The following is a 23,105-nucleotide window of genomic DNA, read 5'->3' as shown; positions in this document are numbered from 1 at the left end:
AAACAACCGTCAGAAATTTTCCAATCAAGTGTGTATTTATCACCGGGTATCAATTTTGTCTGTGGTTCCAGATTTACGATGAAAGGCAAAAAGGACTGCATTAAAAATTATTAATAGCCTTCCGCCTGTCCTAGTTCAGGCCACTGGGGAAGAAGAGAGCGCTGGTGTAAAAATGCCATACCGGGTTGTGGAATTCCTCAAGAGCTGGGGTTTTGCCAGCTTTCCAAAGACTTCAGCCACTTGGAGTTCGTATCGGTAGTTACAATAAATAGAGTGAGCAGGCCCCACTACTGATAGAAGCTGGCATAGTCCCAGCAGAGAAAATGAAGCAGCTGGAGGTCTGTTCCTACTGTGGGACACCACCACTCCTCCTCCACCTCTTCTTCACCGTAGCAGTGCTCCCAGCACAGGAACACCCCAATTCAGCACCGCAAGGAAAGGCTCCTACCAGCTTCACTGGCTCGCTTGGATATTTTTTCCCTCTCCCATTTGTGCTTAATGGCAGCCTCCTGGCTGTTGCTGCCGCAACAAAGCCAAATTATCCAGGAGAACTTATCCAGCCTGTCCAGCAGTGCCTCTTCCCTTCAGTCAGCTATGACACCCGTCCCACTGCACCGACCATTTTCCGTAGGAAAACACAGCTTTCTGTTCTTCAGAGCATGTGTCGTGGTTGCTGGCTGCAGCTTTCCCTCCACGTCTCCAGGCTTCTTAATGAATCACTGCTTTTTGGCACCGAAGCAACATAAACACATCATTTGGGATGTCTCTGCCAAACATACGTACACTTAGAGCAGGTTTTGAATGATAGGAAGTGAAACATTTAATGAAATGTTCAGGCTGCATAGCTGAAAGTTGCAAAAAAAGACAGAAAATGCACATCTGAAGGTCACAACGGGACCATCAGTCCAACGGTGGGGCTCCCCTGGTATATTTTGTGGGACGTGTGGAAGGGGATTTACCAGGAATGCATCAGCTACAGCTCCCACCAGGAAAACCAGTAACAGAAAGCAGCCCAGCAGAGGCCCACTGACCATGGTGGCTGCTAGATGTCTATCTCTTTCCTTCCTCATCTGCTCATTAAGTGACTCAATGTAACTATACATAGCACGGCAGATTTTTACACTGATGCTTCCTAGCCTGTATGAAAGGGGAAAAGAGACATCATCAACAACAGTAACAACAAAAAATTAGCAAATTCAGAAATGAAGTTTCTCAGCTGCTTAAACCAGCCACACGTGAACGCCCTGAATGCGCATCCGCTTGCTCTTTCTGGCTTGAGCGAGAATTGAGAAAACTCTCATCTTTGGAAAAGCTGAGAGTGTTTGGCACAACCGTTCCTCTAGTTCCTCTCCATTCAATGAGATTTTGGAATGAATTTCAATGTGCTGCTGGACTATAATTAGCTCCGAAGGGCAGGAGACCACAGGGGACCAGCTTCTTCCCCTTTAAATGGGCAGCTGTAAAGACACAACCTTAAATAATATCCTGAACACCAGCAACGTTTGAAACCTGGACCTGGGCCTGATTAACTGCCAGAAGTTAGAATAATCTCTGCCTTTGTTAAATCAAAGTCATTCCCTATGATGCGAGTTAACTACAGAAATCTCTACGCCAAAAATACAAGTTTCAGCCTTCAGTTTCATTTCCCCCTCTTTTCTACTATTACGAAAATATGCATCTTTTTCTTTCCCTACTGGGAAAATGCATTTTTTTTCCACTCTCCCATGACTCAAAAACATCCGAAAGATTCTTCCTCTAAGCTTAAGAGAAATACGGGGGGGGGGGCGGAACTTCACCTTTTGGCAAAGATACAGAATGGAAATTTTTTACTCAAAAGAGGATTTTCAAAAAAAAAAAAAAGTAAGAAGCATGTGAAAACAAGGGGTTATAATGGAAACTATTTTCATAGCCAGCTCTAAAGTAAGCACTGCTGTTCCAGAGACACATGGTACTGATGCAAACATTGACCCGATGCCAAAATCCCTAGCATGTTAGTGGAATCCGGAAGCGCTGTGATATTAAATACACCTCTAAATGTATGTCAGACATCTCCCCGTGTCTGGTCCGCTTACTCGGCGCAGCACGACGCTGCACGCTTAATTCATTGGTACCTGCAAAGCAGCTAACAGGCCAGCAGTGGAGGTGCTCCCCTTTCCTCGGGCTGGGCTTTTTGCTGCACAGCATGCTCCCCAAAGGGTCTTCTGCAAGCCTGACCTTACTATTCCCACTTGGCAAATACTGAACCCATATCCGCTTTCCATCTGCAGCACTTATACGGCATGTTTTATTGCAGTGTTTGAGCACCCCTCTCCGGTCCTAGGGATATATTATTATCCTCAAGGTCAGATTTCCACATTTCATCGGGAGCGTTGTGGGGAAAAGCAGGGAAAGTGCTGCCAGCTCATGTCACGAAGGGACAGATCTGCTCCCCAGCACAGGCTGGGCCACCCAGACGACGTCCAGAACAAAAATTCCTAAATCTCTGTCTCAACCTCACCTTCTTAGGGGTGTCTGGCTGGCTACAGAAGCAATGAAGGTATTGTGCTCAGCCCCGTTTCCTTGCTGGCAGAGCCTGCCTGCTATTTTCTGCCTGCTTACTCCAGCTGCTCCAAGGCATTTAGCCCAGCCCTGGGCAGTTTTTTCCTACAGCTATCAAGGAAAAGTCCCTGTTTGCACCTACCACAATTACAGCTGTGGTACTTGGCCTGCATCCTTGCGGATTCATTAGAAAAACCCACAACGAGTAAAAGGGTTCTAAATGAGGGTGTAAAATGCATCTCCCGCTTTTGTGTAGCCTGTTTGTTTGTTCGTTTACTTTTGATCCGTGGATTTGTGGCTTTTGCTCAATGTTGCTGCCTTGCAGTGAGATGCAAATACCGATGGGAGGCTTCCCTAAGGAGGGGTGCTTGCAGAGCATCCCTCCCTGCCACTGGAATTCTCTGCAGGTTTCAGAGGGGAGTGACATCCCCTCCAGGCTGGCTCTGCTGGGGCCTTGATGCTCTCTGCCTGCCCGCAGAGGTAGCTGAGTGCCTGCCGAGCACTGATCCAGGCTGGTTCTCCTCTGCCAGGTCTGGTGCAAGCTCCCCATCTCCTGGTCTTCAAAACTAGCCACCGTCTTTCAGTATCTTCAACAATTTTCCTAACTGGATGCAGTTCTGCTGTTGACAGGTTTTACCTAACAGCCTCTGCTAGAGCCGTCCTCGATGCCGGGAAGCACATCCTCCCTGCTGAGGGAATGACTGTGGATAGGGAGGGTTTCAGAGGCTCAGGCTTCGCACCCTTTTTGATGGGTGTGGAGGAATGCTGCTCTAGTAACCCGACAACAGCTCCCTTGAGCAGGCTTTCTATTTCTAATGAGTCAGAAGGCGTGGCGAGGTTTGCCTAAAACGACTCCCATACACATCACACTTGGTCTCTGCGTGCTGATAGTTTAAATCAAGTGTAAATCTGTGGGGCCGATTTTGCTTTTTAAATACTTGCGCATCATTCGTTTGCGTGCTGGTGGCCAGGGGAACCGGCCTGCTGTAATCACGCCAGTCATGTTGTTTTTTTTGTGCTGATCCAGATCATTTTTAGCTCAGGTTCATTCAGTTACAAAACCCACGCAGAAGGAAACTAATTACACGAACTGAAGCAGGAATGCTGTATTGTTCTTGTGGAAAGTGCTTTTACCAAGACTAAACATCAATATTACACTTTTTTTTTTTTTTTTAAACTACCTGCTTAATACAGCAGATCGTTAATGCAGCACATTAAGTTAGTTAAAATGAACAAATTTCATTAAATCAAAATTTAGAGGCATTAAAGCCAGATGGGCTACAGGGGAAAAAATGCAGAGACTTTTAGAGCTAATGTAAATGTAATATTATTGTTTTCAGCTCAAATTCAATTAAATAGGGTTGACAGAAGCTTTCACAAAAATGCCCAGGAAGAAAACTTGTCTGTAAAGAAAATCAATTTAAAAGAAACCATACTTCAGATATATCCATAGTTCTGTGGCTCACTGAATTACAATGTCATCAACTGATGTGGGAGAGCCAGCACTGGGATCTTTACTGGTATGTTACTTACTGGGAGAAAAATGACTTAATTTTACAGTGTTTATTGTGCCGAAATGTATTTGAGTGCTGAAAAAAGTTAATGCAACCAGACCCATTCCCAAAGGAAGAAAACACACATTTTCAAGAACACGGCCTGCCTGGGGAGGGAAGGGAACTCCACTGCTTCCCTGGGCAGCCTGCTCCAGTGCTTGACCACCGTTTCCATGAAGAAACTCTACTTAATATCCAATGTAAACGTCCCCTGGTGTAACTTGAAGACGTTTCCTCACTTCCTGTCACTTGCCACCTGAACTGGGCCCACTGGCTGCAGCACGGATACCTTCAGTTGTGGGGTTTGATCGGCAAAATCCAGCTTGGCATCGTGCTCCAGTGTTTTCTGTGAAGTCCCCTGAGCCAGTGCTATATGTTGTAGGGCTTTCCTGTCACTGGGGCATGCGATGCTGGCTCAATGATTGTATTTGTCTGAATAGTGTTAAGAAAAGGGGAAAAAAAAGAACACCAAAAAACTAAGACAAACAAGATCACTCCATTTCTATTTTAAAACAGTTGTTGTGTACCACAGTAAATAATTATTTTCCACCAAAATAGCAAGTAGAAGTCTATATAAAGTCTCATCTAACCATATGATGTACCCAAGTACCCTCAAGCCCACATCCCATTCACTCAAACTCCTAAAATGCAACGCAAGATGTCAGAGGCTCCAATTTTCTCATGATCTCCACAGCAAGTATGAAACTCGACCTTGATTTACACGTGGTGATAAAACCCACTGTCTGCAAATTTATGAATGTAGCTGGCAGTCATTAAGTGCATTATGCAGAGGTCATGTTGATGGTCCCTTTGTTTATTCCTCCTATCTAATGATCCATTGCTGAAGATGTGCCGAAAACTTTCAGCATGTTTTACAACTTATTTACGTGACCGAGAAGCGTGTACTGTGTTTGCCATCCTCATTAGCCCAAACTGCTGAAAATAAATCAGAGTGCAGAACTGGCATCTGAGGAAAACACAGAGACTTTTTTTTTTAATGTGTGCAGAGAAAATTCTTGCCCCTTTCCAAAGCAGCTCTTAGGAGAGAGCGCCTTTTAGTCGAGTGACAAAACAGGGCCACCTTCATTTTGTGCAGCTGAATTCCACAAAAGCCACATGAATCAGCATGGGATAAGACATCTGTGGACAAGGGCTGGATGATTTTAAATACATTTATTTAGTAAACGTCTTTGCATAGTAAACATCATAAGTCTAAACTTATGCTTATCCATGAGTAGGTATGCTAAACTAATGCGAGTCAGTTGAATGTTAATGCAGGTGAAAAGGCAGAAATTTCTAGCCAGCACTGCTGAAAATTTTCTGTGCGCCCAGATTTGGTGTTACAGCATCCTGTTAATCCTAAGCCATTTTTATAGGTATGAATAGGAGTTCCAACAGAGAGATCTGGTGCCATTCAGATCCACTGGAAAAGTGTGGAAACGTATCATACTGACCTGTTTACCAGTCTAATAGAAAGAAAATTAAGTATCTGAGTGTTGAGAGATTCTGTTACTAAACTAGTAGGTAAAGAAATTATGGTGCAGGCAGCCTGAACAGATTTGGTATTTGCTTATCATGTGATAAATATTAGTTGGTTTTATAACTAATTGTCCCTGTCACATTGACTTTGCTAATATAAAGTAACTGGATTCACAATTCAAGCAAGGGATTTTTGATTTGTGTAAGCTCTCTAGTAGCATTGGTTAACTAAAGGACCACATCGCTTTAGTAAGGAAAACCCATCCCCTCAATGAAGTTACTTTGGGCTTGTCTGCCTGTTAATTTTCGCACTGAACGTCATTTGTCTGACAGCAAAGCCTTTGAAGTGCCATGATATTTTGCACCTCCCAGGTTAAAGCTCACTAAAAGCTAAGCCAGCCCTAAAGGACAAATGAAAACCCAGAATATGAGGAGCGTGACCTTCTCTGCAGACAGAACATTTACATGCAGACATCATTAGTCTGCTGCTAATAGCTTGTTACTGAATTGCCCAAATGAAAGCTGAACATCACTCAGTGCATCTTTGGTGCCATATCACTGAAGTCACTAAAGTTTATTTCAGTGACAATCAGTTTTATACCTAATATATTACAGACTTGCTGGTGCACAAATAATTGTAACACTTGAGTAAGCGCACAGAGCTGTGCTGGGTCTGGCTGGGATGGAGTTAACATCTCCTGCAGCAGCCCAGAGCCAGCAGGCTGGGGGTGGGCAAGTGATAGGGAGGGGACATCACCAGGGCAGCTGACCTAAACCAACCAAAGGGATATTATATACCACATGATGTCACACTCAGCAATAAAAGGTGGAAAAAGGATGGATATGGGAGCGGTAGGCTCTCGTTGTGAAAACATCTGTCCTCCTGAACAACAGCTACGTGCATTAAGGCCCTGCTTCAAGGACGTGGTCAAGCATCGCTCGTTGGTGGGAAGTAGAGAGTAATTCCTTTTTCCTTTTCCTTTTAGTTAAATTATTTAATAATAATTTTCCCTTAGTAGTTATTTTTCCTTTAATTAAATTATCCTTATATCAAACCGTGAGTTGTTTCTTTCCTTTTCTTCTTCCCTTCCTCTTCTGAGGAGGGGAAGCGAGAGAGCGGTTGTGGTGCAGTTCAGCTGCCCAGCAAAGTAACACCCCCATAAGAGCTCACACCTTCCCTCCCCAACACCTTCAGCTGCTGCTGCTGCTGCCAGCCAAAGACAGACAAGGGGATCCCACAGCACGGAGCATCTTCTCACGACCAGATGCATTCTGCTAACTCTTCCCCACCTTGAAAGGCAAACTCTGGTGTCCTGTGACCGTAATTCTTAAATTTTTTAACAACTGTGTTCCTAAAACGTGCTGTAGAGAAAATGCACATACCCTACTGCACGCTGCATAGATGCTGCACGTACAAAAAAAATATCCTATCCTGCTTTAATTATAATCAAGCCTTTATGAAAGCTTGACTACCAACATTAGACTACACTTTTAGAGGAGAAATTTATGTATATTGTATATTATAATTTATCTATATATTATATACATATATATTATATACATTATATATATAATTTATTTGTATTGTATATTATATATAATTGCCAAATTGTAAAATAGTTGAAAAGAACAGAAGTGTCATGGGCCCTAAGGTATAAAATCCATTTCTTCCATGAAGTTTTCAAGTTTTGAGAGTTACAGCAAAATTCATTGTATTCTATTTTATACAATTTGCCTTCCTGTGCATTTTTGATTGGCCTTTAAAAAGCTGACACACTTTCTTACGTTAGAGTTCAATCTAAGAAACCCAAGCACTTTTCACGCCTCACTGCTTGCTGGTTATTAGTATAATCTGCAGGAAACAACATAACAATAGGTCATTGTTCCTCAATGTGAGCAAAAGGTTAGAACAACAGCCTACGCTCAGACCTGGCTTCTTGACTCCTCTTCCCTTCACAATGAAGAAAGCACATGTTGTGTGTAGTAACTCTGAGGGTATTTCCATTGTGTTCAGTGTTTTATGCCACTTGTTGCAGGCTGAAAGAGAGCAAGGTATAGGGGCATGCTCCTCCTGAAAGCACTGTGTAGCTGAAATGGTGTGAGATATGGGAGCTCACCAACTGTGTGGTAAGGCAAGTCTCAGGCTCCCCATCATTCCAATGTTTGAGTACCTCACAGAACCCAGCAAATAGGCCTGCTACAGGCATAATCTAGGGGGTAGCAGGATATCCGCTTGATAAATTATTCCCTTTCACAGAACTGTGGTTAGACCCACAAACACTCAGCTCCACAGTACCCAGCCCTCCCCTTCACTGCTGCTGAACCACACGAGCACCATTGAAAGCTTTCCTCCTTGGTACCAAAACGTCCACACGGGTCCCAACATGGCTGCCTTCCCCACAGCAGTGCCCTGTCAGCACTCACACCGCTGGATAAGTGTTGCCCAGTCCCTTTAACGCAGTCCTGGAGAGCAGCCTGGTGCTTCTTGAGGAGCCTGCCTGCTTTCAAGTGATACGGGGCTGCCAAAGGAATGCATGCCTGGGGGAAAAGCCTCTGGACAGTGAAGCTTATCCTCCCTCATAGGGTGGCTCCATTCCCAAGAGAGGAGCCTGGACAACACGGTGCTGGGGAGCAAGGTGCCCTGCTGTTTGGTCACGAACCCCATCTGTAAGCAGAGGTGCTCCACACACCTCCTCACCACTCTCAGGGCTCTCCCCCCAGGCCAAATCTCACACACGGCCGGCATTCGGACGGGGGCACCCTTTCTGTCTACCCACACAGTAGCTTGGGCAGGGCACAGAACAGTTCTGGCAGCCTCGATTCAATTCCTTTTTCTGCCTGAAGAGATTAATTCCTGCTTCTCCTTCCTCCTGACGGCCAAGCCAAGCAGACCTGTGTGCTGGTGCATACAAGTACTCAGGGACTTCTGTCCTGCCAGCTGGGATTAGGGGGAAACACTGGTGATGCTTCAGGCAGAGATCTTTTTTCTAGCACTCCTTCCAAAAAATGCTTCAGTGTTTTCAGTGCCCTACTCAGGAGTCTGTGTTATCGCACACTGTGTTACCTGAGGCCTAACAAACTGCTCCTTATTTCAGACACTGTGGAGTTTGCAGACCCTGGTGCACGCTGACCCTCACCACAACCTGCTGGGCTGCCTCCAGCTCTGTGCCCCAAGGGGCCTCTCCTGCAGGGCTGCCCCTGGCTTAGGATCCTTAGGTGCCACCCAGAGAAAGACATCGTAAACCTGAAGGATGACAGGGCATTAAAGTTCCTGCTGACAATCTTCACATGAAAAATAAAATGTAAGTGAACTCTCACCAGATCAGAGGAGAGAAACATGCCATCTACATAAAACAACAGCAATATAGCCAGGAAGTGGTTCCTTGCAGCCTGAACAGCAGCACCAGTAATTTGCCTTTTAAGCAGCCAGATTTAGTCAGCAAGCCCATCCTACCAGACAAAACAGCAAAGTGATTTTTTTTTTTTTTTTTACCCCAGTCCTCACTGCAGCCCTGTCTGAGTTCCAACCGCATCGCCAGGCTGACAGCAACACTGAGAAATGGGGATGATGCCTGATTTCAGACACTGGAACAGCACCAAAATCCGCCCTCCGTTGGAGCAAGTGGAGATGATTGATCTAATTGGTTCTGGCCTCTCCCACCAGCCCCACTTGTTAGTACTTACCGCATAAAAGTACCACGAGTTAATGTGTTACGTGTGAACCCTGGCCAGTGCTGACTCCACGATGATGAGAAAGAACTGAGCATCTTTCGTTTAACTACTGCACACGCACTGAAAAACACTACAGTGGGCAGGATTTCAAGAAGCCTTTCTCATGCTGAGAGGTAGCCAAGACTTGTATGTCTCCGTGTTACCACGCTGCAGTGTCCAACAGCTGGCAATAAAGGCAGATACAGCTAGCTCCCCTGTAAACAGGAGCTTTATTAAACTGGGAGGAGGAATCGTGAGCTTTCATTAGGAAGCATCCTGCTGGAGGCTTTCTAGCACCTGGGACCCCTGACTTTCAGCCTATTTAGCAGTCTGTCAGCTGTAACTTCTGAAATACTGTTTTTCCCCAGATGGTATTCAGTAGTTACCTTCCTTTTTCTAATCTGTACAGTTCTCAAGGTACTTCTACAGATAGATCTTGGTGATGTTTAGTCACAGATGTGAATGAAAAGGTCCAAACTAATGTTTTCTAGTAAGAAACATTATTGAGACAGTTTTCTTTGCAGGATTACACTTACAGAAGTGCAAAGGTATTTTAGGGTAAGATGCAAAGAAGGTTCAGAATATCAGAAATTTTGCTTTGGTCAGTCCTTCACAGTGACTCCAGTTGCTGAGTTACAAAGCTTACCTGAATACTCCCTAGGTTTTCATGTTCCAGGCAAGATGGGGGACACCAGAAGTTATCGAACATCCCAGGAGCCGTCACTCCAGTGCTCAGACCAGGGTAAGACACTATCTTTCAGTGTTGCAACTACATTTAAAGAGTGCATTAGCTCTCTGGGACACAGCTTGTTGGCTGACCATGTGCTTCCAGCATTGTGCTTCTATGCAAGTATCTTTCAGAATCACTGCTTCTCAATGCTGAGACTCCCAATCTGTAACTATGACCTAATTAATTCCCCCCCCCCCCCCCCCCGATTATAGAGCCTTTCGTCTGTCCATATTGAATGCATCGGTTTCTCACCTGAAAATAGTTTTATATTTTCTTGCTAGCCACTTCTAGTAGCACCATACGGCATGGAGCAGAGAACCAGCTCTTGCTGGATACCTCCTGAATCACACCAGATGGGTGACAACAAATTCCCAAATTACATTTGTATTTTGAAACCCAGTATTTAGGCACTGGATAACTCATTTGATACATAACACATTAATTGGATAATATCTAGGGTCTACACAGCAGAACCAAGCCAAGCATCTTCCAATGAAGCAAGTTAGATGTATGAAATAATTCCCCCAAACCTGTTTTTCCTCAAGCCCATGTTAATTGGAATTATTTATATTCAGTCCCTTCATTCATTCTGGCTCAGTCTCTGTATCATCTGTTCCATATTTTTGCTCAGGGTGGACGTCAGACTCACCAGCTAATGATTACTAGTGTACCTCACTTACTGCTTTTAAAAATTGTTATAACAGATTAATAATCACTTCTTTAAAAGCATGCAGCTCTCTCACAAAGGAGACAAAAGCGCTCTTTGGTAACAATCCCCCATCCACTATGATATACTAACACATCTTGCAGCAGTCTGGGACCTCTCCATCTCTCTGCTCTGCTCATGTTCCTCCTACACAGAGGAAAGGTCCATCCAGCCCAGCACTCCCTCTCCAGCAGTAGCCCTCAGCAATCCAGCTTTCCACAGGCTCCATGCGGTGGCTGAGCATCACCTCCACAGGTCAGTGTTCATCTGCTGCAGGGTGCCTTGTTTTGCTCAGGAAACTTTTGCTCAGGTGCTTGTTTTGCTCCCATGCATTTGCAATGCCTCCTGAACCACACACAGCAGGCGATGCAGCTGTGCACAAATATGGCAAAGAGATAGCTTGTTCTATAAATGAACAAGCAACAGAATGTGATTTCATGTAACATTCACTAAAACGGGAGAGAAGAATCGGGAGCAAAGTGGAGGAACTGATATGCTTTTTTAAGATGGTAAGATGGACTAGTCATCTTTGACACGGCAAAATCCAAAATAGCTGAGGGACCACTTCTCAGCTGTGGGAAGTGATCTCGTACCAGTCATGAAGAACATCCAGTTTCTGTGTGTTCGTGCCTAGCCAATGTGATCAGGGAGTTGACAAGGAGGGAAATTATAGGGCACATGAAAACTTTCTCTGATATCTCTCTCAGCTGAAAAGAAGCCCAGTTTGATACAGGTAAGTTTTCTCTTCCCAAATTTGTTTGTGTTTCTAGAAACCAAACTGGTGCTAAGATTTCACCTTCTCCCCTTCCCAATAGCGTGAGACAGCAATGGGGCACCCACAGGGGAAGCAGCCTAAGCCCCCAGTGCAGGTGTGGTCTTGCCAGTGCTAAAGCTGAACCTGGAAGATGATGCACAGGCAAATGCCAGATCTGAGAACAGCAACCTACTTCCATGGCATCAGCTGCGGAGCTGGAGCTTTACTGCACAGTGCATAGCACAACTCGTGAAAGTACAGAAAATAAGTACTCCAAATCCCTCTGCAAAGCCTCGGGAAGCTTCAGCTGCCAAGCTACTAATATTTTCAAAACACTTTTTTCCCTTTTTCGTTCTGCCTATAATACAACGCGACTGTGAAGGGTGGCAGAAGAAGAAAAACAAACAAACAAACAACAAGCCCCCCAAGTTGTGCAGGTTTGCACAGAGCATGCAGAGCAGTGTGGAAATGGGAGTGGAGGGCACCAAGGGACTTATCAGGACAAGTCCATCACAGTAGCAGGCAACAGACACTTTGCATCCTACCAGGCCTTTAGGTGTTTCCTAAGCCATAAAAAGGCAAAGGTGCAAAAGTCAAGAGGAGAAAGAGCGAGACTGAGGTCACACAGCTCCATCCACACTCTGCTGCTAAGTTTATTTTTGTTGATTTTTCAGGCAAACACACATCAGCTGTCTTTCATGACAGTGACAACCCTCTTCTCCATCGGCAGTCTGAGGTACTACCTGAGGTGCCATTTATTGACCTGTGAAAAAGCTTCAAGGCAAAGCAAAGGAAGCCGAGATCATGCACAAGAGGCAGAAATGCCACAAAACAATGGTTCAGTGCTGGTCGCGCGGAGGATGCTAACTTCCGCCTTCACCTGGTGCTCACCCGGAGGTGGTCCTCTGAAATTACTGCTCAGTCTGTTGACATCCAGAAGAGGTGCACAAACTTCAGCATGTGAGAGCCATCAGCACTAACAGATGAGAAAAGCTAGATTTGCCCTCAAGGTTTTTTTTAATTTAAACAAACAAACAAAAAAAGCAACAAAATCCAGCTGTGATTGCAAGCAGCGGTGAGGGAGCTTATCTCAGGTCAATCTTTACATCAGTCGAGCTTTTCATGGCACTGAATTAGCCAGGCATTGCGTCACGTAGACAACAGCATCACAACGGGTAAGAGGGCTGCAGAGAGAAGCAGCCTTTACCAATGCACGTACGGCATTGCTAATGCGACAGCAGAACACTACTCTCAGAAAAGTGCTTTTAAACAGCGGCCGTGCGATCTGCCCCCTCACGCCAGTGACATATCATTAGGTTGTTCACACACGGTGCAGAAGAAAGAGCGATGCAGGCAGCCACCGGAGAGGGGAAGGGGTCCCACCACCCTCTCTTATCCCTCCCTGGGAACATTTTGGGGTGGGAAGGTGGAAAGGACGCTGGCTATTCTTTCTCCTGAAAGAACACTCTACATTATGCTGAGCAATCTGGCTACTTTGCCAATATCATACGTGCCCAACTTACTTTGCAGGCAAGTTTCCTGAACACCGTATGAAAGAGTACCCACAGCACCTACGGAATTTGAGAGGCTGCCCAGGTGACAGAAATTTAACTGAAAATCCAGAGCTCTGCATACAAATACTTCAACTCCTGTGATATGTGTGTTAAAGGTTCAATACCCAGCACTAAAACAATGACCATTAATAGATGTTGCATTATTTTGAAATGGAGGACAACAAAATAATATTTGTCACCCTCAGATGTTCCTGACATTGCAGAGGAAATCGCTCACCTTGATGAATCCCAGAATCTTGCTCAAGACTTCACAACAGCCTCAGAGCCTCCTACTTGTAGGTAAGAAAGCACTTTTCCCACTTCTAGGCTGTCTAAACTTGCCCTGACACAGTCCACATGGAGTGCTGAAGGAAAAAAAAATATTGCCGAGCTTTGTAGGAAAAGTAGGCAAAGTGGAGACTGCTACTGGCTCCCATTCCCACCTTAAGCCCCAACCCATCCTTGTTGCTAAATTCTGTGATGCTTTACATCTCCTGAAGCCACGCACGTCGAAGCAAGCAGCCACTTCGACCTCTTGCAGGCACCCCTCAAAACCTTAAGCTGCCCTGTAGGAAATGCATGCATATGCCTTCCAGAAGACGTATAACACATTACAATCACTGTGCTAAGTGACACGAACTAGGGAATTTAAAAGTTACATTTGGCAACCTGCCCTTACTGTGCTCTAATTATTTCTTAATATCCCAATTTAAGGGCAGCACGTTGGCCCCAATTTTAAGTTGTCTGGCATTTATAAGTTTGTGGCACGGAATTAAACAGTTTTCAGATTCTCAATTGAAAACTGCTGATTGTGTATTGCCTGACAAAGCAAAATGTCTCCATTAGAATAATGATTTATTGTAAATATGGTAGTATTAAGGCTGACTATTCTGGGCATTAAAAATGCATGGAAAAAATCCATTGAAAAAAGTGTTATGTGAGCTGTCATAATTTGTCAGTTTAATGTCTTTGTCATTTGCATCTCTTTTTAAAATGCCAAGAGCAATTAAACCTTATCCCACCACTAGAAGTTGCCAAATTTCATTTGAAATTAAAACAGAATAATGCGTCATGTTAGTTATTTTAATAATATTAAATAACAAAAACAGAAACAGAAAAAAAAAAGAAGATAAAAAGCGACATAACTACTGCAGCTACAAACAAAGAAGCGAAAATACACGCACTATTTCCGCGATACATGCACGCACAAGAGCTCCGTAGGCTTCCTGCACTAACAGACCTTTTCCTTTGGCAGCAAGGCCCCAGCTCAGCAAAGCAAAGCATCGCTGGACTGTGCTCTAAATGCCAACGAGCAGCTCCCAGCAGCACGCGTTTTCTGCTGGTTCGAGATAGCCATATTGTCGGCTCCTCTCCCCACATGGCTTCCACGCGAGCCTCCGTAACCAAATGCCCCTCGCTTTTTGGACCGCCTCAAGCCCCAGGGAGAAAGACAGAAGGGACTCGTGAGTCAGCAGGAGCTGCAGCGAGGACGAATCCGTCCCAACTTTGTCTCCTGTGGCAATACCAGCTGCTGTCACATTTGTCTTGGAATTTGTGGAATTTTCTTGGAATTGTGCTCTGCTAGCACAGGTCAAGCAAGAGATTAGAGGCTTACTTCTGGAGGTGTCTCCCACTGCATCTGCATCCCTGCAGAGCATAAAGACCCTGGGATTGTCTTTGTGATTATGAAATATCCTGGTACTACTCAGAAAATTATTTTAAAGGGTTTTAGAATTTAATAAGCTATTTTTTGATAATTATGTTACAGAAACATTGATGCTGAGCAAACTAAAAATAACTAAGTATTTGCTCTGGCCAGCTGTTTCTCCTGGGCCCTTTGCTTTATTTGAAAACTAGATGTGATCGGGGACCTTATCCCGCCCCAAAATCCATTGTTTGAGCCATGTGTTCCAAGAAACTCAGACACCCCATTGCCGACAGGCCAGGGTCGAGGTCATCTGGCCCCTCCTGCCAGCAGAAGGGGATGAGAGCAGCTGGGCTGCTTTGCTCCGTACTGGCACGTGTCTACTGGGGGAAGGCTGCGAGGCAGCTTTACAGTCCTAAGCTTTTTTTTTTTTCCCAATTTTACTTTGGGAGGAAGTTTTATAAATGTTTCATATGAAAATATAAAAAATGGTTAAACACTGGGAGGGGAGGCTTTTTGGTAGAATTCCATCCAGTCTGCTTTTAGAGCCCAAAGCAATACCCCTGCAAGGCACTCCATAATTAAGCATTGAATTTCCTACAAGATTCACAGCTAGAGACAATGAACGATGATTAAACGGCACCAGACTGGATCCTTATTATCAGCCACCTGCTTTTTGGTCACATGATGTTGCTTCCCCCTTTGTGGATAACTTCAAGCCCCTCAATTTGGGGTCTTCCAAGCTCCTGGAGCCCAGGCTGCTTTTATCCGAACGATTTGTGCCAGTGCCTCTTAACACAACCTTTCCTCCTCCTGATTGCTCCCTTGTGCTCTCAGAATGGTTGGCTCCTGCAGCAATGGCCTGGTTGTTGCTAGAAGCATGTGAGGAAACAGTACCTGTCAAATTTGGGTTTCTACGTCCGTGCACAACACTTCCTTCTTCACAACAGGTGGCAGTGATGATTCAGAGCTCAGAACAGGGGGGTCTGAGGGCGTTTTGCCAAAAAACACACAACCAGTAGACATAAATATAAGGTACAAACTCAGTACCTGATGGGCTGGTGCTTGCTAGCTCTTTTGGTCAGGGAACAGAATCAGAATTTGTTAGAAAATGAAATCTGCACCACACCACCTCTCCAAAGCAGCCAGAGTTCGTGGAGCTTCTTTGTAAGAAGTGTTGTGGAGGCTGGAATTGTTGCTGGAGTGTGATGAGTGTGCAGTTCAACCACAGCATTTCTGGCCACAAGGATACCCAAGAACCATTCTCAGTAGAGTTGGTGGACCATCACTACGTTAGAAGATGCACCGTCATTTTAGTCCTACACAAGTTTGTACAGTTACTCAGAGGCTACATCAATACCAACTTGAAAACGGACTGGGAGCTGCATCCTCACGGGAAAGTTTAATCCTGACAAACATTTTCCAAGAATATGACTTACTAAATGTACTGTTCCAGCTTCTGGGTAAAGGGGCATATGCCATGGGTATTATTCTAAAATTACAGGAGGAAGAAAGTCAGCTTTCTAGGAGACGGTGGTGACCTGTGACACACTACAGCATCTGCCTCAACTGAGGCCATGAATGCAAATAGGAGGCAAATGAAGACACAGTGTAGTGTAAAAGAGCTGATCGTTGCTTTGTACTTTATTGTCCAAGTGCAAACCATTTTGTGATCTATAGCAAACAGCACGTGAACCCAGTAGAACTCAGCATGACTTCACTGATAACCATGCTTTGCAAAGATACTGAGTGAACTTACACATAAGTGTGGGATGGAGATGAAAGAGATGCTGATGTGGTTTCCAAAAGCATCTTCACACTGTCAGAGAAAAAAAAAAAGGAGGGGTAGGGGGAGAAAATAAATAAGAATACATACACAAGTCACTTGGGCAAGGTACTACCCAAGGTCAAAACAGAAGCTGCCAGCAGGACAAGGCTGATTTTGCTGCTGGAGTTTGGAGTTGTCATCCCGTTAAGAGCTGGCAAACCCACAGTTACACTGCCAATGTCGGCACGGCAAGTGGTTTTGTTTCAGGTTTCCAAATTGATACGGATGGAAAGGGACAATTCAGCCAAGCCTAAGCCATGGATGGCCAAAGGATTTCAGAGCCCTTTATGGGCACCAAGTGAACCTTACAGAACATGGTGAAGCTGTTGGGTCGGCTGATTCTGCACACAGACAAGCTGCTCTACATCGGTCTTTGAACACGGAGAGTTTATGAAAAAACCAGGAACATAATCTGAATCCCAAATCTCAGCTTCCTCTTCCAACTACTTGAATGTTTTTCCTTATACTTTAATAAGATATCCACTGTTTGCCACAAATACAGGTAAGACATTACAAGGTATCTGTAAGGTCAAATTCTTAACGAGCTTTCAATCCTGGCATTCTTACATCTAAAGGATGCTAAATAAGTCCTATTGACTTACCGAAAGACAAAAATGATGCATTAATTCAAAAGCAAGGGAGTTACAGCCAGCAGACAGCTTCCTGTGTCTCCTAACCTTCCTGCGACACGTGCCACCATGCCGAAGAAGGCTCAGCTGATATTTGCTATTCATCCTGCCCCGCCACGATTGAGTGCAGTCTTGCTTCTGTGGGCTAATCTAAATTTCACTGCTGGTCAAAGAAGTTCAATGTGCTATTGGATGTTCCTCAAAGGCAGGATATTCAATATGCAAGACTACCAGTCCCTTTAAAACAGCTTATTTACTGGGAGGCACAGTCTGCAGCCCCAGCCATACAGCCGACATAATTCAGGGTAACAATTAACCACAGCTAGCTCATTACGGCTACAATAATATTCCAAGTGCAAAGAAGTCACATAAATCCCCAAGAAAGATGAAACAAGGCCTCCTGGTTTTGTTTGAGGGTAGGATCGCGTGCACGGTGTGGCACCTCGCCATGGTGTGGCTCACCCTGCCAAACCCCTGCCCCCAGGCACCTCGCACCAGCATGCGTTGTGGTTATGAACTAGCACGTGAGACTCGTCCGCTTTAAGGTGAGATGCCAGGCAGGCAGGACAGAGTGGAGGAAGAGCTCTGGGGGAAGGGATAGTGCTGATCTCACTCCTCCTGGCAGGAAATCCCAAAAAAAGCATCACTTGGGAGCACGTCTGTTTCCGCAAGCTCCTCTCTTCCTGCTACACAAGTTTCTTGCTACTTCTATATTCTCCTTCTTTCCCATGAGTTATTTCCAGCCCTCCCTTGTTGTTTTTTTTTTGACGTGAGTGTTGTTATATCATTACTGTCTTCAGCCGTGCGCCTGGATCGAAGCAGAGGCAGGCAGCAAAGCTGCAGCCCAGGACCTACTGGGGGAGGCGGGCAGGGGTCTGCTGGTGCCCCCCCGCAGCAGCAGGCACTCTCACAGCTGAATACCTGCGGCCAAACTGTCAGAGACAAGTGCTGCCAAAACAGGCAAAAAAATGCCGCTAGAACTGCCCTGCCGTGCCATACACAGATTGATGAATATTTTATCGTTATTCCAGGAAAGGCTTTTAAAAGAGCACACGAGACAACAGTTGTGTGGAGCCGTCTCAGTGGCATGGATTAAAAATAAGCAATCCAGCATTGAAATGAAAGGACTTCTTAAATGAAAACCTTGTTTCTTGAAACCATGAAGTAGCATGGACCTAATCAGCTGACCTATTAGCAACACTGATCTTTCTAAATAACAGTTTTGGCCAGAAAAATGATTTTGATGATGGCACAGAATATGACTGATGAATTACAGAGATATTTCTGCTATGTGGAGCAGGGGATGGAGTTTTGCCCAACAATTATCCATGGTCTGACTCTGAAAGTCTCTTTGGCAGCATGATGAATGTAATAACAAAGGCCTGATTCACTGACACCGATAGCTAAGTTGTTATTTCTGACGCTCGGTGGCTAAAACTTGCAGCTCAGCTAGGACTCTGCAGTTCTGTGCTGCCAGAAATGGCATCTCTGTAAGAGGAATCCAGGCAGGTAATCCAGTCTGTATACATTGGCATGGTTACATTTCAACTGGTGAGCTACTGGAGGACAAACTGATGGGGCACTTAGTTTTATGGCTGCAGATAGCCCGCTCCTTTCTGTTTGATCACCAACTGGGAAATGCCCAGATTGCAGCACAGGGCATCCCTGTGAAATGACGGGGGGAATGGACCAGGTCCACAGAGGTGCCAGCTGTGCACTTCCCATGCTGGCACCCAGCTCTGGTTGCAATTAGGGGTCAAGTGCCCTAAAAGTCTTTCTGCAGATGCTTTGGGAACAAATTGACCTTCTCAGTGAGGCTTACTGCCACCAGTTGTTGGGTTTTCTTACCCGGTCCTTAACTATTCTTCCACTGTTTTAATTAAGTTCAACTGTATATAAACTGTTTTCTTAAAAACAATAATTAACCAACCAAAACAGAGTATCAGTCACTGTTTCTGCATGAAATTGAATAAATAAATAAATAAATCTGGAGCTATTCAGCAAGCTGGCCTTATAAGAGGCTTTGCAAGTAGTTGGCAAAGTTGTGCAGAAGGGCAAAGCCTTACTTTGACTTCCAAATTTTGCAGACCTCAAGGAAACTGGAATCTTCCTAAGGCGGAAAAAAAATGCATAGGAAAATCTGTTTCTATGGTTTTCAGATACCAGCTTCCCTCTTCACCCCCCCTCCAAAAAAAATGGCCTTTAAAATAAATGTGACTCATTCCAGAGCAGATTCTTATAGCTGGATTAAAGTGATAGCTCTGTCAAGACTTCCATAGTATTAGTTGCTGATGCTGGAGAGTTTAAAAACCTGGAGGAATTAACTGCTTAGGGTATCTCTTGCCCAAAGGCATTCTGTGCTGGGGAACAGGGATCCTTCCCCTCTAACTGGAAAATTCTGCCTCGTCATGGAATATCAAACACACGTTGTTAGCATTCATTAGGTTAAGTCTTTTCAGGAGCTAGCCAAAGCAACAAGCGCAAAGGGCATTCCTCATCTTACTTCACAGAAATGAACATTATACAAGGACCGAGTCAGTTTTTGAGCCCACAGGTACCAGCAATGTAAATTTCCATGATGCCAACATTTTAATTTCAGAAAAAGGGGATATTTTTGGTCTTGCATTTTATAGAGATAAGAGCAAGAATTTGTTTGTCATAGAAATTGATGACAACACACCTGAGATGGGATTGACCTGGACAGCTGAGCTGATATAGGTATGAGTTTTCCTATTATTATATGATTTTAAAAATAATAATAAAAATAAGATAAAATAAAAAAGCTGCACTCATAGTATCACTTCTGAAATCTACTGTAGAATTATTTTCATACACTGTAGAGGTGATCATCACTTTTAAGGTTAATATTAGACAAATCAGATGATTGGAGCAGGTTTCAAAGGTCACTGAGTCTACTGCAAATTCTATATCCCAGTATGAATTGTCCTGCTATCAGTGAATCACTGAGACACTGACACCTTCAAGTTTTACAGCAGTCAAAGCCACATGCAAAACATCCATCGCAAAAAGCACTTTTTGTAACGCTTAGGGATACAAGGTAATGCAAGAGGGAAATGCAAATAACCCATTTCATCACATATGCAATGCTGGTATTGTGTGCACCTCCTTAGAAACCATGCAGCGCATTATTTGGCATGAAAATGCATGATCTAAAGTTGGAACATCAAAGAAAACAATAAAAAGTGCAAATGTATTCAGTATTTTATGTTCTAAATATAAGAGAGAGCAAACTAGTATATAGAGGGAATAGAAGCAGCTTAAAATAATGCAGGTATGAGATACGCACTATCCACTTTTGGTCAGCTTTTTTAGTTACCTATACACACCTATTGCAGTCTGTGAAAGATATTTCCCTACTCAGCTATATGCATTTCCCATTCCTTCCACATTTCCTGCATATAGCTTTTCAAACAAAACCGAAAACCTTAAGAAGGCAGATCCTACATTACAGTTTTGATCACATTTCAAGGAAAAACAGACTTAAAACAGAAAAGCTGACTGATAAAGGGTTAAAAACTTAAGCGTGTCGCATTTTACACATAGAAATTTGCTCTAATAAAGGACATCGGAACGGAAGGAGCTAAAGGCTAAAGAAACACATCTCCTGCAGCAAGTGAGAGAGAAGGAAAACGAGCCCCATAGCTCCACTAAGAAGGAAGATCTGTTTTATTTCACTTACCAGCGTTATCCATTTTCCCCCCTTCGGTACTGAAAAAGCAGAGTTCCCCAGAAAAGCAGCCAGTACGCTCTCCTTCTCGCTGCTGAAGCTGGCTGCCCTTCTCCTGGTTATTAGACCTTGCTGGCAGTCAGAGCATACTTCATGCACTGACTGCAGTAGACATCACCAGGAAATTTATATCTCCAAGGATGACAAACAGCCATTAGCTCCATTATAGGCTGATTAAGATTGTGTGAGCCTATCAAGTAGATACTTAAATCCCCCAGGGTTTTACCTCTTCGGGGAGAAAACAAAAGAACTCCGAGCCTATAATATTGAATATACGTTTCTGAAAAGTAAAAGCAGCACTAATGAGGATATGTTTAATGGGTAGGGAGGCAAAACTTTAAATAAAAAGGGGATATATTACAAAGCAAAGGGCTATGATTTATCAGTGACGCAACAGCAAAAGTTTTAAGGAAATAAAGGGGAAGGAATCTATGGCTGAGAAAACGTTAGGTTAGACTACAGTGTGCAGCCCTCAGCTGTGGCTGTGCTTTAAATCCTACAAGTTCTGCACCTGACGTTCTCTGTGGTTCGTGAGAAACACAGAAGATGTGCTTATCTGCAACTGCATGCCAATCTGTTAATTGTCTCAAGACATCCATCATTATACTGTTCATAGCTAAATGTAAGGAAAGGGTGAAGAGAAACAACAGGGCTTTACTTGTTTTAATGTTAAAGTAAAAGCACACTGAAGGGACTAGGCTCACTAAAATCTGAACAACATATGCTGGGATGAACAGGTATTACTTCTAAACTTTCAACACCACACAAGTCTCTGATGCACAGAATTTTTCCCCATAGAAAAACAAACAAAACCAGAATAGACTTCTAAACATTTCTCTTTCATACACTTCTAGAGTTTTCTCCTTATAAATTAAAAAAAAAAAAAGTAATTTATTTTAATAAAAAATCTCTCTCCTGGTAGCAGAGGGTGAACAGAAGCAGTACTTGGAGGCTACAGTAAATGTGGGCTCCATCCCCCTTTTGCCACTGATTTTCTGTGTAACCCTAAACTGGGCATTTGGTGCCACTGTGTTTGCCCCGTGGTGAAAGGGAGGCCATTATACACTGAATTTGGTGAAGTTCATTGGTGAAACATAACGTCACAAAGTACTGACACTACATAAATGTCACACAATGTCCTCGCCATGTTTTTCTCCTTCTTTTCGATAATTCACTCGGCTACTCCAATCCTCTCTACTGCAATGGAAATGAAATACAGATTTTTGTGTCTGTACTGTATTGACATGAAACCCCTCAACCTCAGAGCATCACATGAGCAACAAAATACATCGTCCATTCATCACCCCTTCACTGCCCCTTTGATCTTATTTGTCCTTTCTAAATGTTAAATGAAAAGACAGTTGCAGCCCTGATCCATTTGCACTGACAAAGCAGTGGAGAGAATCAATGGCTGAGAGCTAAAGTCATCAGCAAGAATGGAGAATATCTAGGGCACGCTGGATATATTCTGTATTACAGAAAGGAAGCGCTTGGAGGGCTAAGGAGAGAATAAAGACTAGAAATCTGTCACACTTCATATTAAGGTTCTATTTATAAGTGGCTTATAAAGAGCTTATAAAAAAAAAAAAAGAAGCTATCATGAGCATGTTGCATTAGTATGTGTTTCAGATAGCTGTAACCACACCGATGCAAGAGGTTAAAAACGACCAATTTACCTATGGAGCCAACCCAGGGCAAAGCAAGCTGTCTGTGTGAGAGGGGAGATCCCCTGGTTTGGAGACGGGGGTCTGCAGAGCTGCAACACCTACAGCTGTCTGAGCCCAGACAAGACTCAGGAATGGTGACAAAGCCATGTCAGGGCAGAAGGGCATGCAAGCATCTTAAATCCTAGTGACTATTTCTACGTAGCAGGCAGGTCCCAGTGTGTGCACCATGGCTGACCCCCACCTGCAGGGCAGATGGGCTTCATGGTGTCCCTCGGGGTGCTGGACCCCCAACCACGCAGACAAGAAGACCTGTGGGAGCACGCCACATGGCCCTTCCTGCCCACGCACACGTTTCCTTCCCAAGAAGCCCTGAAAGGTGATAATGTGTGCCCAGACCCCACCCTGACATGCAATTCAGATATAGTCGCAGCCTCAGGTCAGCTGAGGATCAGGACTGCAAGGTGCTAACTAGGGTGTGGGAAGTCTCAGTTGCAACAGCTTGATCAGCCATGAGTTTGGGTGCTTTATCAGGGCTGTGTGACAAGTAAAATGTTATTAACTCTT

At 44.2% G+C, this 23,105-nt stretch overlaps 1 protein-coding gene across 3 annotated transcripts in view; it reads right to left on the bottom strand.

Annotated features, from left to right (window-relative positions):
- Positions 1–23,105, bottom strand: part of PHACTR2 (phosphatase and actin regulator 2) — a 138,117-nt gene that overhangs the window by 89,125 nt on the left and 25,887 nt on the right. Inside the window, exon 1 of one of the 3 annotated variants that reach the window (XM_040553357.1) lies at positions 20,827–20,968. The exons of the other annotated variants lie outside the window; for them this stretch is intronic. Coding sequence (XP_040409291.1) covers positions 20,827–20,839 — 13 coding nt within the window. The 5' untranslated portion in view covers positions 20,840–20,968. Of the gene's footprint in view, positions 1–20,826; positions 20,969–23,105 lie in introns of those variants that run through there. 3 annotated transcript variants of the gene reach the window in all.

Source organism: Cygnus olor, chromosome 3, assembly GCF_009769625.2.
Source record: "Cygnus olor isolate bCygOlo1 chromosome 3, bCygOlo1.pri.v2, whole genome shotgun sequence".
Lineage (NCBI taxonomy): Eukaryota > Metazoa > Chordata > Aves > Anseriformes > Anatidae > Cygnus > Cygnus olor.
This window is presented reverse-complemented; position numbering and strand designations above follow the sequence as displayed.